Here is a 14,527-nt window from a genome sequence, read left to right on the forward strand (position 1 = left end):
GAACATCAGGGCAACGAAGTTGCTGCCTAGTTTGAGTAGGGAGGGACTTTTGATAGAAAACAATGTTCCCATCCTCTAGCTGTAATAGAAAGAAAAGGAAACTCATCAAAATACAACTTTGTCCTCACAAGATACTTGAGCTTGTGATTTTCATATACCCGATTAGATCTAAACGTAAGTCTTGATGAAAGTTCTACCAACATATCTAGTATGATATCCTAATAGATTAAAGGTCAATGCCATTTTTTATCTTTATGCTGAATCACTTGTGTCAATCCTTTTTGAAAATATTTACACCGTATAAAACCTCATGGGAAAGAAAGGGAACAAGAAAAATAGGAAAAATTGCCTCTTTGGTCCTACATATCAAGGCCTTATTAATTAATCTCATTTTTTATGATTTTCTTACATTGTATCTCTTAGGTTGAAAATTTTCTCATGCTTACTCACATACGTTTTTTGTCAAATAATTAATGGGGCAATTAGCAGTCTCATGTGCATTATCGTACATTTTTCGTGTATTAATTCCTTGATTTGTGTGCATTACATACTGACAAGACATTAATGAAAATGTAAGATAGTGTCAACCAGTTCAAGATAAGCATGGAAATGAAAGGAAAACTTACTTCTTCTTCATCTTCTTAAAGCTCGTTCGAGGCCTTTTCATGACTTCTTTTGTCACTCGTTTATCATAAAATATACTTGAAACCATTTAAATGGTTTTTTTATGGATGTTGCAATGAGAGATCTACACTTATTCTATTGCTAAAATGTAGAAAAATTGCATTTTACATCTCACAAGTTAGACATTCTGCAATTTCTAACTCGCTATATTGCATTCCACAATTCCAAAGATTTTGAAATTTGAGGCCCAAGCGTTAGTTTCGTTAAATTTCAGATGGAAACAACACGTGCATTGCATGAGCTGAGTTAAGTCTTGAGGGAATTAAGGTCGTTTCATAAAAAATTTAACAAAGTTAAGCCTTCAGACTAAATTTGAATTTTTTTTGAAGGTCGGAGAAGCAATGTGGTGAATTAAAAAACGATGTAACCAAAATTGAAAAAAGGCTACCTTGTAGGACATAAAATGCAATTTTTCCTAAAAAGTATGACTTTGGCAGAAGTCCTTCAGGATAGGTTAGAATGATGAAACACAAAGAAGAAAACATTAGTTAATAGCCTAACAAAACACAGAGTGTGAAATGAAGCTAGTGAAGTTTATCCTTCTCAAACAATACAAATTAAAAAACATTTACAAAAACAGATATGAAACTTTGTATGAACTAAATTTCATAATTAATTTAATATCACTGGTCGGATAGAGTTGGGCCTTATAAAAGCATAATAGTGTCCTCCATGCACATCAGCACTGTGGACCAAAACATTGCAAACAATGAAAATGCACTATATAAGGTCTAGAGAAACAAAGATAACTCAGATAAATTGAAGTTTGAAAAAGAAAGGCATTTGTATCCCTTTAGCAAATTAATTTTTCATTCAATACCAAGTTGTAAAAGGTGAAATTTACTGATGAAACAATCTGAATTAGAAAATAAATTCACCACAATTGAAACGCGCAAGAGTAGTCTAGATAAAGAATGCGGAGAGGATCTACCATTGAGAAGTACCTCGTGTTGAACTAAAAACTAAAAATGAACTTCTACTTGCCAAACAAATTAAATGGGATGGTGGAAACATTGTGCACTCATCATTAACAACCTGAATATAGAAGTATCTTCCATTATCTATATCTAGACCACGTTGAAGTGGAAACTCATAGCGGTCATTTATTTGCATGTCATCAGCATGAAATAAGAATCACTCCTATTACAATAAATACAACTTGGGCATGACTAGAAATGCACAAATAGTCAAAGCTTTAACAGCTAGACAAAATACCCTTCTTGGCACAATTTTTCTTTTTTTTTTTTCTTTAGTCAAACATATCCCCCTTGTGAAAAGCCTAAAAAAGTTCCCTCGGCACAATCCAAACAAATGTAGGGACTCCAACCAAGTAAAATTAAATTTTACTGTTAGTAAATTTCCATCACTGCTAGAATTCAAGAACTAGAGGAAGCCATTAAAGAAACGAATTGGGCGAGTATCAAAACAAGAACCAAGAACTCTCTTTCTTTTATTGAATCTCTGAAAATTAAAGTTGTAGAACACAGGGTCTGCAAATCCTCTTATATACAAAGGAAATAAACTAACTTCTCAACTAACCAAGAAGAAGGAGTCAAATGGATACAAGAAAATGTAAATGGAAAATTGCGACTTTTTAAGTGTTAGGCGTTTTTCACTGCAGAAGCTCCTTCTTCAGTTTTTCTCTGTTTCTTCTACCAGACATCAGTTGGCAGACCTCCATTAATCTAACTCAAATCTCTCGAACATCAGAAGCCCCCTTGCAAGCTGGAATTGCATCATCGGAGATCAATCCCTGCTTGGAATATAGATGAGAGAAGGCATTTCTGCGAGAATTTTTTTGAAGATGTCTGCTACTTGATCCTTTGAGACTAAGTTTGTGGGTGAAATTAGTCCCTCTTTCAACTTGTCCCTTACAAAATGACATTCGATTTCCACATGTTTTGTACGCTCATGAAAAAAGGGATTCTCAGTTATATGGAGTGCTGCCTTGTTGTCACAATGGAATGGTATAGGTGTTTGGACTGGTATATGCAAGTCTTTAATTAAGTTATTCCCCCAAATAATCTCGCATACAGTTGCTGCCATGCTCCTGTACTCTGCTTCAGCTGATGATCTTGAAACTGTAGTTTGCTTTTTAGATTTCCATGATATTGAAGTCGTTCCCATCAAAATACAGTAACCAGTGGTTGATCTTCTGGTTCTCTTGCATGTTGCCCAGTCTGCATCAAAAAATGTAGTAAGTTTAAGCTCATTATTGAAAGGGAAAAACAAACCTGATGACTGATTTCCTTTCAAATATCTAATCAAATGAATGGCAGCTTGCCAATGCTCTTCACATGGCTCCTGGAAAAAGTGGCTCAGCTGTTGTGTGGCAAAACATATGTCTGGCCTTGTGAATCCCAAATACAGGAGTCTCCTTATAAGTCTTCTGTATCTGCTGGCATCCTTCAGAGGTTTCTTTGGTTCTTGGGATAATTTTAAACCTGGAGGCAATGGTGTCATCACTGACTTGCCTTCATGCAATCCAATGTCCCTTATGATGTCTTGTGTATATTTCCTTTGTGATACAATCAGGCCTCTCTGTGATCTGGAAAATTCAAGGCCAAGGAAATACTGTGCCTCACCAAGGTCCTTGACAGTGAAGAGATTATCCAGGTACTTCTTCACCTCCTCTATCAATCCCTTTGTTGCTGCAACACTAAGGATGTCATCTACGTAGATAAGCAAAGCATTAAAATCATTGTCAATTCCCTATGTGAACAAACAATAATCATATTTCGACCCAACCCCTTTATTCTTTCAGTGAATTCACTGTTCCACTACCTTGAGGCTTGTTTCAAGCCATAAAAGGATTTTTTGAGCTTGCAAACCATTTCTTTTGCTACCCCATAACCTTCTGGATGTGTCATATATATAGTTTCATCCAAATTCCCATAAAGGAAGGCATTGTTTACATCCATGTGATGTAAATGCCATCCTTTAGCAACAGCAGCACCAAGGAGTATCCTTACAGTGACTGTCTTTGCAATTGGAGCAAAATAGTCACTGTAATCTTCTCCTTCAACCTGATTGAATCCCTTAGCCACTAGCCTTGCTTTGTGCCTCTCCACACTACCACCTGGACCAAATTTTGTTTTAAAAAAACCCATTTACACCCTTTTGGTTTCTTTCCCTCTGGCAAGCCACAAAGTTTCCATGTATTGTTCTTTCCAGTGCATCGATCTCTTGTTTCATGGCATTCCTCCATTCCAGGTGCTTTTGAGCTTCTGAGAAGCATTTTGGTTCCTGCAGGGGACAAACTTTCTCTACAAAACAACCGTGAACTTGATTAGCATAGTTATCAGACATGCAATCAGAGTAACAATAACATAGAAAATCATTCATCCACATAGGTCTGTGAGTAGTTCTAGTAGACCTTCTAAGGTGGATGACATCTTCTTGGGGGGTGACTTTCTGTTCTAGCTACTAAGTATTCTCATTATGTTCTTCATATTCAACAGTGGGTAAGGGGCATGAGTTATCCTCAGATTTTATGTTACTAAAAGGAAGGTTCTTTTCATGGAATATCACATCTCTAGTTATATGCATCATGTTAGTGTCAAGGTCTAGAACTTTGTACCCTTTCTTCCCTTGATCATAACCCAAAAAGACACATCTCATGGCTCTTGGTTCAAATTTTCCTTTGTGGGGCAGGACATTTCTAACAAAACACAGAGAACTAAAAATTTTAAGGTGTGTGTGATCAGGTGCTTTATTATGAAGGATTTATAAGGGCTTTTCCATTTTAAAATAGGTGTGGGCATTCTATTTATCAAGTAAGTAACAGTTAATAAGAATTCAACCCAAAATTTATGAGGTAACATGGCATAAAACATGATAGACCTAGCAACTTGCAGCAGGTGTTAGTGTTTCCTTTCCACTATGCCATTTTGTTGTGGGCTGTACACACAGGTCCTTTGATGAAGGATCCCTCTATTTTGAAATAAATTTTGGTATTGTTTATTGGTAAATTCAGTACCATTGTCACTTCTGATCTTTTTAACCTTAAGATTGAATAGAGTTTCAACCATGGTCAAGAAGCATTCCAATTTTTGTTGCACTTGAGACTTATGGACCATCATGTAAATCCATGTGGCCCTACTACAATCATCAACAATAGTAAGCATATATGTGCAATGTGTGACAGAATACTGATTATAAGGGCCCCAAACATCAATGTGTATGAGATAAAAAACAGTGTCAGAGTTATTTTCATTAAGCTGGAAAGGGAGTCTATTTTGCTTAGCAAGTGGACATACTTCACAGCATGTGAGTGGTTCATTCCTATATATTTTAAAAGGCAAATCAAACATAACATCTTTACTACGGTGTCCTAGTTTATTGTGCCATAGATCAGCATGCTTATTATCCCTTTTCAGGCATTTCAAGTCTTCAGTCAAATGAGCCACATGCTTGTGAAAATCTTGCTTCTTGCAATTTTGAGTATGTTCTAGTAAGTACAGTCTTCCCCTTTTAACACCTATGGCAATGACCTTTCTAGTCACAAGGTCCTGCACAAAGCACTGAGAGTTGGTAAAGATGACATTGATAATTCCAACTTCACATAATGTATTGACAGATAAAAGGTTATGCTTGAAGTCAGGGATGTACAACACATTTTTAAGAGTAAGTTTGGCAAATATGCATATATCTCCTACCTTTTCCACTTTATACAAGTTGCCATCAGGTAATTTGACAGAATTAACAGTGTCAAGTTGTCTTAAATTATGGAATAAGTTTGGATTCATGGACATATGAGCTGAGGCACCACTGTCCATGATCCAGTTCCTTTTAGAGTTAAAGCTATTTTTGTAAAGGAGGGTACCTACGAAATTTACGGAGTTATCTGCATACATGCTGTTGGAGAAATTTGGAGAAAAATCTGAATTATGCAGAGTTTTCCTCACTTCAGCTTTGATTAATTCTGAAAGGCTGTTTTCACTCTGAGAAGAACCTTGTGTATTTCCTTTTCCATTCTCCAGGTGTTCATTGAATGTTTTGTGGATCACAGGTTTATTTGCACCCTTTCTTTGTTTCATCAATTCTTCATACTACTCCGGATAGCCGTTCAGTTCAAAGCATTGTTCCCTTATGTGGCCTGACTTCTTGCAGTACGTGCAATACATCTGATTCTTTTCAGCAGCACTCCTGAAACCACTCTATTTTCTTGTGTCTATAGTTTGCACTGCCATGACCTCTTCTTTGTCAAGTTCAAGATTCCTGGCATTTACTTCCCTTTGTTTTTCTACTTGTAATATCATAGAATACGCCTTCCCTATTGAAGGCAATGGATCCATTACCAGAATTTGATTGCGAATGTGATCATACGCATCGTTTAAGCCCATCAGAAATTGGATGAGCTAAGTGAAATTAGTCTTCTCTGCAAATTTGGTTCCAGCTCCACAAGAACATATTGGTAGTGGGTCCAAAGTGGCTTGTTCATCCCATAGTTTGTTAACTTTGATGTAGTATGCAACAAGATTTTTGTTTCCTTGAGATACAGAACTAACCTCTCTTTGCAATTGGTATAGAAGTGGTCCATTACTTTCACCGAATCTTGCTTCTAAAATCGAGCCAAAGGTTTCTTGCAGAAGTGGTGTACAAGAACGCTTCAGCAATGTCCTTCAAAATGGAGTTAAGAATCCAGGTAATGACCGTACAGTCTGTTTTCCTCCATTGTTTGATTTCAGCTTCGTCCTGCTCTGGTTTGGGACATGTTCCATCTATGCATCCTTCTTTTCCTCTAGCACCAAGGGCAAATCTGATTGATCTAACCTAGGTGAAATAGTTGCTTCCATCGAAAGGGGTTGTCCCCAAGCTTATGGTGGCACGATCGTTGTTCTGCAGTTTCATGTTTTCTGATAATGGTTTCGCATCATCTTGCTTTCTTGTTTCTGTTGGCTTCTTGTCAGCCATGTTTCTTCTTTCCTTCCCCCCTTTTTTTTTTGAACTGACAATAATTATGTATCTTTTCCTGCTCTTGATACCATGCTCGAATTCATGAACTAGAGGAAGCCATTAAAGAAACGAATTGGGCGAGTATCAAAACAAGAACCAAGAACTCTCTTTGTTTTATTGAATATCTGAGAATTAAAGTTGCAGAACACAGGGTCTGCAAACCCTCTTATATACAAAGGAAATAAACTAACTTCTCAACTAACCAAGAAGAAGGAGTCAAACGGATACAAGAAAATGTAAATGGAAAATTGCGACTTTATAAGTGTTAGGCGTTTTTCACTGTAGAAGCTCCTTCTTCAGTTTTGCTCTGTTTCTTGTACCAGACATCAACTGGCAGACCTCCATTAATCTAACTCAAATCTCTCGAACTTCAGAAATCATCATATTTGGGTATCCTGAAAGTGCTACCCCCTCTGACATGCAGGATCAAAATTTCAATTAGCCCATGGGATTTCAATCATTAATCTTGGGAGGGCATAACCATGCAATAAATTTGGCTATCAATAGAAGGCTAATTCTTATTGTATTTGCTTCTATTAAGAGAAAGCTTCTATCTAACATTTATTCTCATACTAATACACATTGTAGAATTAGAACAAAGCTATTACCTAACTAGTCATCCTAAGCAGATCATGCACATTGGAAGATGTAATACTTGGCTATTTGTGCATTTTTTTCTCTATTCTTCGGACTGTATTCATTAGTATTGTATGATGATAAAAAAATGCAATCATGCATCTGATAAGTTGGAAGTCAATAGAGAATACACCTTTCTTAGCATCCTAAAGAGAGAAAAACATCAATCCAAGATGGTCCTTTGATAAAACTAAAATAATGTGTGACGAAATAAAAGTCTAAAGAAAAACAAGCAAGTCATCCTCACAAAAATACCAAGTAATGACACTCCAACGTATCGGCTATAGATGGAAAAGGCGAAAATAATCTAATATATTTCAATAAATTAAGTTATCCTACTTAGTTGCACACCATACTGTCCAGCATGATATTTGTTATATCACCATTTAGATGTTCAACTACAACATATTTATCAACAACTACCATAGAATGACTCTGTCTACTAGACCTGTATCAACATTCCATTCATTTTAGTTTTTGTGTTGTCCTTCATAAGTGTTGTATAACACCTTCGCAAAGTGTTTTTAAAACAGTGCTAGTAGTATTCTTTTTCTAGAATACCTTCATTTTTTCTTCAAGCAACTCAGACAGGAATTTGTTGAGTTCCTATACATCATGTTGCAGGAAAGAATCAAGGGTATCCCCTCCAAAGCATCTTTTCAAATTTTCATTGTTCTGAAGCTTGAAACAAGCTTTGTAGAGCCATAGGCGTACTTATGGATGACTTATCATTAACAACCTGGATATAAGAATTTAGGAAACTTCCATACGTGCAAACAACTCATAAAATCAGAAGAATTTATTACAAAAATATATTTGTACAAAGTTCACGAATTTTCATATGACACCTTGTCGTTCTTCGCAAATTATTATTGGCTCCCCTAGGTTTTGTGTTGTTTATCAAACTAGTAATTTTATTAGTTTCAAATGAGGAAACAAAAATTCTTGAATTTTGATGAATGATAATTCCTCTTATAAGTTTAATTGAGGCACGATGTGTATTAATTATTGTTTTATAGATATACTTATTTTATTTTTATCTATGGTCCTTTTCTTTTTACGAAAAATTGAGATTTCACATAATTTTAAATATTCAGTATTCATTTGGCAAGGTATTGTCTTAGTGGGGATATTTGCTGTAGCACCCCCTTCACTACAAGGGCTATATCTTCCCTAAACATCATACTTAAAGTAGTCCCTGTGTTCATATATATAAATTTGCACATAATCAACTAATCAATTCGCATACGTAATCCCAACACGTCATAGCAGGTAATTATCAACCTACAATATCATATATGCACATCAAACACCACAAGTAGTCCATCATAAGTAATTTCCATGCTTACGTTCTCTCTATACAATAAAATGTGATTTGTACTCTAACTGACAAAGAGGAGAAAACAGCATACTGGCTCGACCTGCCTGAGTATAGAGCGTAGATCTATTCTTCAACAGTCAGACACCTCAAAGTCTACTCTTGAAAGAAAATGTCAGCAGAGGGATGAGCCTGCCACTCAGTAAATAAATAACCAGTCCTATCTATATATGCATATTAAACACAACCCAAACAAGATAAACAAGCAACACAAATGGAATACTATCAATTTAATTCCAACATAATCAGCTATATTCCACCACATGACTATCTCATAATAAGACAATCAACCACTCCATTTTTTTCCTAGTTTGCTTACCAGAAGGTGATATTGTGTTTTTCCCATCAACTCAATCTCACCGTTATATAAATTCAAGTGAATCCCCTTGACAGCCGGTTCATCAATCTCATTTCGCATCATAGCCTCTTTCATTTCGCACATAGCTCTTTTCATATCTTTTTTTTTTCATATCGCAGCATTGCTCTTTTCATATCATATTTCTTTTTATCGCAGCATCGCTCTTTTCATATCATTTCGCCTTATAGGATTTTCAACACATCAAGGGGTATTCACACCACAATTACATTCAATTTCCACCACTCCCTCATTTCCACATATCACCATTCTTGTAAGCAACTATTTATGTAAAATAATATATCAATATATTCTCATTTTCACACATGCACAACACATCAAACAACAAACATAATATTTCAACGTATTTTCTCATTCCACATACGCAATATCGTCAATCAAATCAAATCATTCACCACCCATATATTTTCAAATAAATCAATATCAGCATGAACCACAAATTCATATAATAGTAATACCACAAATAAAGAGAACATATATAGATAATACCAATTATTTACTTACCTCGACCTTACAATGTCTTTATCTATTCAAGAGGTAGTGGTTCGGTCTTTTCACTTTACCCCCGTATCCTATAAGGAGTTATACCACACACAATTAATATATCGAGAATATCATAATTTCTTTTAAATATAATATTGAATATTATTTGTACAATTTCTAATAATTCTTTAATATTTCATTTCTATCGAAATACAAATATTCGTTTTTCCTCTTTATTAACATACCATTTGTTAAATATAGTTTTCAGAATATTTCTATGAATTTTCTATCAATTTCTCGCTATTATATTTTTTAATTGAACAATAATACATATAATTACGTATTTGGTTAACAATTCCGATGACATTGTATAAATTAGTTATAATAATATTCAAATCTAATAAATTTAATAATCTAATTGACCAATGATATCATTTTTATATCCGATTTGATATTTAATCCGACACTATTATAGCCAAACTCGTAAAATATTCCGATTAAATGGTACATCGCTCAATATAAACAACATTTAATAAATGGACTAATTAAATAATATTATTATATAAATTAATAAAAATTAAAATAAAACCTTACCTCCGCCGCGAATTGTCGAAACAGAAATGGAAATTGCAATTTGGTAACATTGTAGATTATTCAACCTAGATATATATATTTATATATTTATGTGGGGGTGGGGCGGTGGGTGAGGGCCCACCCAGAACCCTTTTGTCTTTTCTTTTTTTTTTTTTTCTTTCATTCATATATATATAATATTATTAAATAGTATATACTATATATAATATTATTATTATTTTATTTCTTTGATTAAACTTTTCTCAAAATATCATTTATGTCCTTTTTAATTTTTTTAATTAATATAGTCCTAAAATATTATAACGAATTTCAATTTAATTCGTTCAAATATTATTATATTCCAATTATGACCTATAATTTATTTACCAATTAACTAAGTTTCATAAAAAATTATCAATTAATCCCCCAATTAGATATTATAATCCTTGGGGCGTCACATTTGCTTTTAAAAATTCACTTTCGTAAGGAAGGTTCACAATATATTTTTTTCTATGCCAAATATGCATTGGGATGTTCATCACATATTTCAAGTGCAAATTTATTTTGAAGCATTTTAATTTTTCCGTGTAATTTAGGATCTCATGTAGTTCATTTATTCATAATCAATTAATTTGTTCCTTTATAAAGCAGATTTGGTTAGTCTTAGATACTATTAAATTCCTTAATTTCATTAATAACTTTGTCTATTAGTTGGGTGATGAATTCAAATTTTATTCTTTCATCTTCAAAGGTTCGTATTATACTTTCCTCAGTAATATTTCTTATTGGAAAGATTTTCTTAGGAAGGTGTTCCAAGAATAATTTCGTTAGTTAAATGTTTTATTAATAGGAAGCTTGTTGGAATATATTTTTTATTATTACATATGTAAGCTTTTGGAAATTTAAAGTTTACATTAAATTTTTGTTCATTAGCAGAGGAAGAAGAGTGGGTAGTCTTTTCAAAATATCTAGTTGGTAGAAGATCTTCTTTAATACAATTAATATCTGTTCCACTATCTATAAGAGCAATAAATATTTTTCGAAAATTGTTATTTACTAATAGATTGATTTTGACATTCTATTTTTTACTAGTGACTATTTACAAAGGGATAGAGAATCATCCTCATATTTTTCTTTACCTAATTCAGTATTCATGTAGAACATTTCAACTCTAGTAGTAAGAGACTATTTATATTATTTAATATTTTTTATTTCTTCTTTTAATTTTTCTACTTGTATCTTTAGATCTTCTAAAGTAGAGGGATTATTTTTGGTAGTATGTTTTTCATTCAGCAACTTCTTGACTTCAATATTTGTATACGGTTCAAAAGGTTGATTAATAATTTTATCATAAGCTGGGCTGGACTCAGATGTTGAGGCTTTACCATTATTGTCAATTTTACTAATTAAGATAATTTTATGATCAGTTTGGGATGGAAATGAAACCATCCAATAGACCAAAATTCCTAAGAATAGAACTTCATAAAATAAAGAAAAGGGGTATAAAAAGAAAAAATTATGAAAAAAATAAATAAAGATAAAGACTTAGCTCAAAAACTGCTGAAAAGCTAAAAATAGTACCCCAAAGAAGAAAAGAAGATGCTATATTTGTGGAGAAACAGACTATCTTGAGAATAGATGCAGAAACAAAAAGCTAGGAGAATAATATTTTTCCCCTCAACAGCCTTTCAAAATCAATTCAAATAAAATAGAAATAAATTTTAGAGCATTTCTAAATTAATTGAAAATGATACTCTAATAGTTACAATAACACAAAATTGTATTTGTGACTTGTGTGTGCATGTTTATAAATCGAATGAGGCGGCAGGTGATGGCCCACCCAGCAATTCTCATCCTTTTTTAATTTATTTTTGTTTTATTCAAACTTTTTCAAAATTTTTCATTATATCCTACTTAATTCTTTGTTATAAAAATTTGCCCCCAATATATTTCAATTTCTACCTATAATTATGTTGTAATTAAATTTAAATTTTTTTCATAATTACAAATTAGTTTCTCAATTATGTATAAAATATTATGGACATCACATTGTCCAGGTTGAGCGTCATCGACAGAGGGATATAACGAGAAGGCTCAGGAGGACAGATCTCTGAAGAAGTAGGACTCTCTTCCAATTGAAAACTCTTTACTAGGATACACTCCTGTAGATTTCTCCAACGAACAAGATAAGGATGCCAAGGATGCTTATCCATTGGCAACTGCGTCCTCGACCTCTCAGAGACCAGACTCCCTCACCAACTAGGCACTTTGGCTATAAAATTAGGTTCAACCCACTCATGCAAGAGATGGCTTTCCAAGTATTCACAAGTAATTTTTATCATACAAATTCATTCTTATTCACGACTTCTCATCATAATTCATAATTTCTTGCTCATATTATCTCTTTTCAGTTCTTGTTTTTGCAAATTTCAATCCTTAAGCTTGCAGAAAATTAGGCCGACTAAGGAGCTCAAGTGTATCGAAGATTTGACTCGTACATTTTTTTTTGGCACGTATCAATATCTTTTTGAATTTTACAATTATTTTTTGAAAAGTAAAATTTAAAAATATATATTTATCAAAATTGTTGCGAGCAAAAATTGCTCGTTTGGGTATATATGTTCAATTTGAGATATTTGACTTTGATTTTTCACAAGTGTTAAGATGGGGGGCTGCTAAAAAATGCATTAACACTCTGATACCCAAGTCAGTAAGCACTTATAGAACATTGAAATTGACTAAGATAAGTGTAAGGTAGAGTGATGATCAAGCATAAGAATGATTAGAATATGAATGCTCTATGTGCATAAATATAACTAAAATGGTTGATTTATAGAAACACTTGCGGTAATCAAACAAGATTTTGATTGTCATACAAGACTATTTTGTTCACCTTTATTTTAGATTGAAAAGTTTAGAATTCTCATTCGGTTGTCAAATATTTTGAAGCGTTACATTTTTCTCATTTATTTCATTTGGTTTGAACATTTTGGCAAATGATAGTTATCCATTATCAACATGTTATGCTCCCATTAGTTAAGAGATAGTGAGCTGGGTGATTAGTCACTTATTCCACTCACCATATCTTGCAAATGAGGTGTATGAGGCTTGTAAGGAGGAGCTATACTACAGTTGGTAGCTAATCAAGGGATGCAAGTGGCATCTATTAATAAATTCTGTAGAAAATTTTATTCATAGAAATTACTTCTACTTATGTTTAATTGTTAGGACTTGGTGTTAGATTTTAGATTTTCAGATTTGTGTTTTTCCGCAATAAATATGTATTGAGATTTTATTGCTTAGGTGTTATTACTATTGAGTTTGGATCTATTGTTCGTGGTAGGCGCTTCATGGTACTAAGGCTATGGACTTGATGGCATGGCCATGTCATGACCCTTGATCCGAGGCGTGACAATGCGACTTCTGATTAACATGGTATCTTATTTGGAAAATTTTCACATTTATTATGATGGATAATATTATAATTTCATTCTCTAGTTGGTGAGAATAATTTTTTTTTCTTTTGTGTGTGATGGTGGTGTGGGGGCCGGGGGGGGAGGCTGAGAAGGAATTTTAGAAAAAGGAGAGAGAAAAATGTAAAACACATTATTGCCTTAAAATATTTGATTAGTTGATGCGTACTTGTCAATAAAATTGGAAAATGTGAAGTGCAATTTAAGTAGGAGGTGAGTCATGATAGATGTGTTGTCTTGCTTGAAAAGTCCTCACATTTATTATGAGCAATTTTTTTTTTTTCAGGAGAGGCTTTCACAAGTATCTTACAAAAAGATGGGGAAAAATATATTATACATTGTTGTCATAGATATTCGAGTAGATGCTTACTTTTCATAAAACAAAAAGTGGACTATGTGAAATAACAATTTAAGTAGGAGGTGAGTCATGATGGGGTGGCATATTATTCACAATACTACATTTATTAGAAGAGATTGTATTAATTTTATTTTATAATTGGTTGCAATTTATTTCTTTTCTTTTCTTGGCGAAAGAGCACTTAAAGTAGGAGGTGAATAATGATACTAAGGCATCTTATTCAAAAAACTATTTATATTTGTTATCAAGGTAGGATCGTATTAATTCTAATTTATAATCATGATAACTTTTTTTTCCATTCTTGTGGGTACGGGGATAAATTTTAGAAAATGGAGAGGCAGAACAAATGGATGATACATTATTACCCTAAAATGTTTGAACAGATGCATACCTACCAAGAAAATAGGAAAATGGAAATAACCATTAACTATAATGTGAACGAAGCTTAATGGACGCAGCATCTTCTTTAAAAAATCTTCACATTTGTTACTAGGGATTATGCTGTAATTTCATTCTCTGGAGGGTGTTAATTTCTTCCTTTCTTTCTTCTTCCCAGTTGGTTTGTAGGTTTCTGTTGAATTGTTGTTCCAATGAAAAAGGATGGGATG

The 14,527-nt window shown here is 33.4% G+C and overlaps 1 protein-coding gene across 1 annotated transcript in view; it reads left to right on the forward strand.

The window, feature by feature from the left end:
* LOC110011357 (ubiquitin carboxyl-terminal hydrolase 12-like) overlaps positions 1-14,527 on the forward strand; it is a 30,592-nt gene that overhangs the window by 1,138 nt on the left and 14,927 nt on the right. Inside the window, exon 3 of the mRNA XM_020691361.1 lies at positions 10,800-10,803. Coding sequence (XP_020547020.1) covers positions 10,800-10,803 — 4 coding nt within the window. The remainder of the gene's footprint in view (positions 1-10,799; positions 10,804-14,527) is intronic.

This window comes from Sesamum indicum, unplaced genomic scaffold, assembly GCF_000512975.1.
Source record: "Sesamum indicum cultivar Zhongzhi No. 13 unplaced genomic scaffold, S_indicum_v1.0 scaffold00175, whole genome shotgun sequence".
In the NCBI taxonomy this organism is placed as follows: domain Eukaryota; kingdom Viridiplantae; phylum Streptophyta; class Magnoliopsida; order Lamiales; family Pedaliaceae; genus Sesamum; species Sesamum indicum.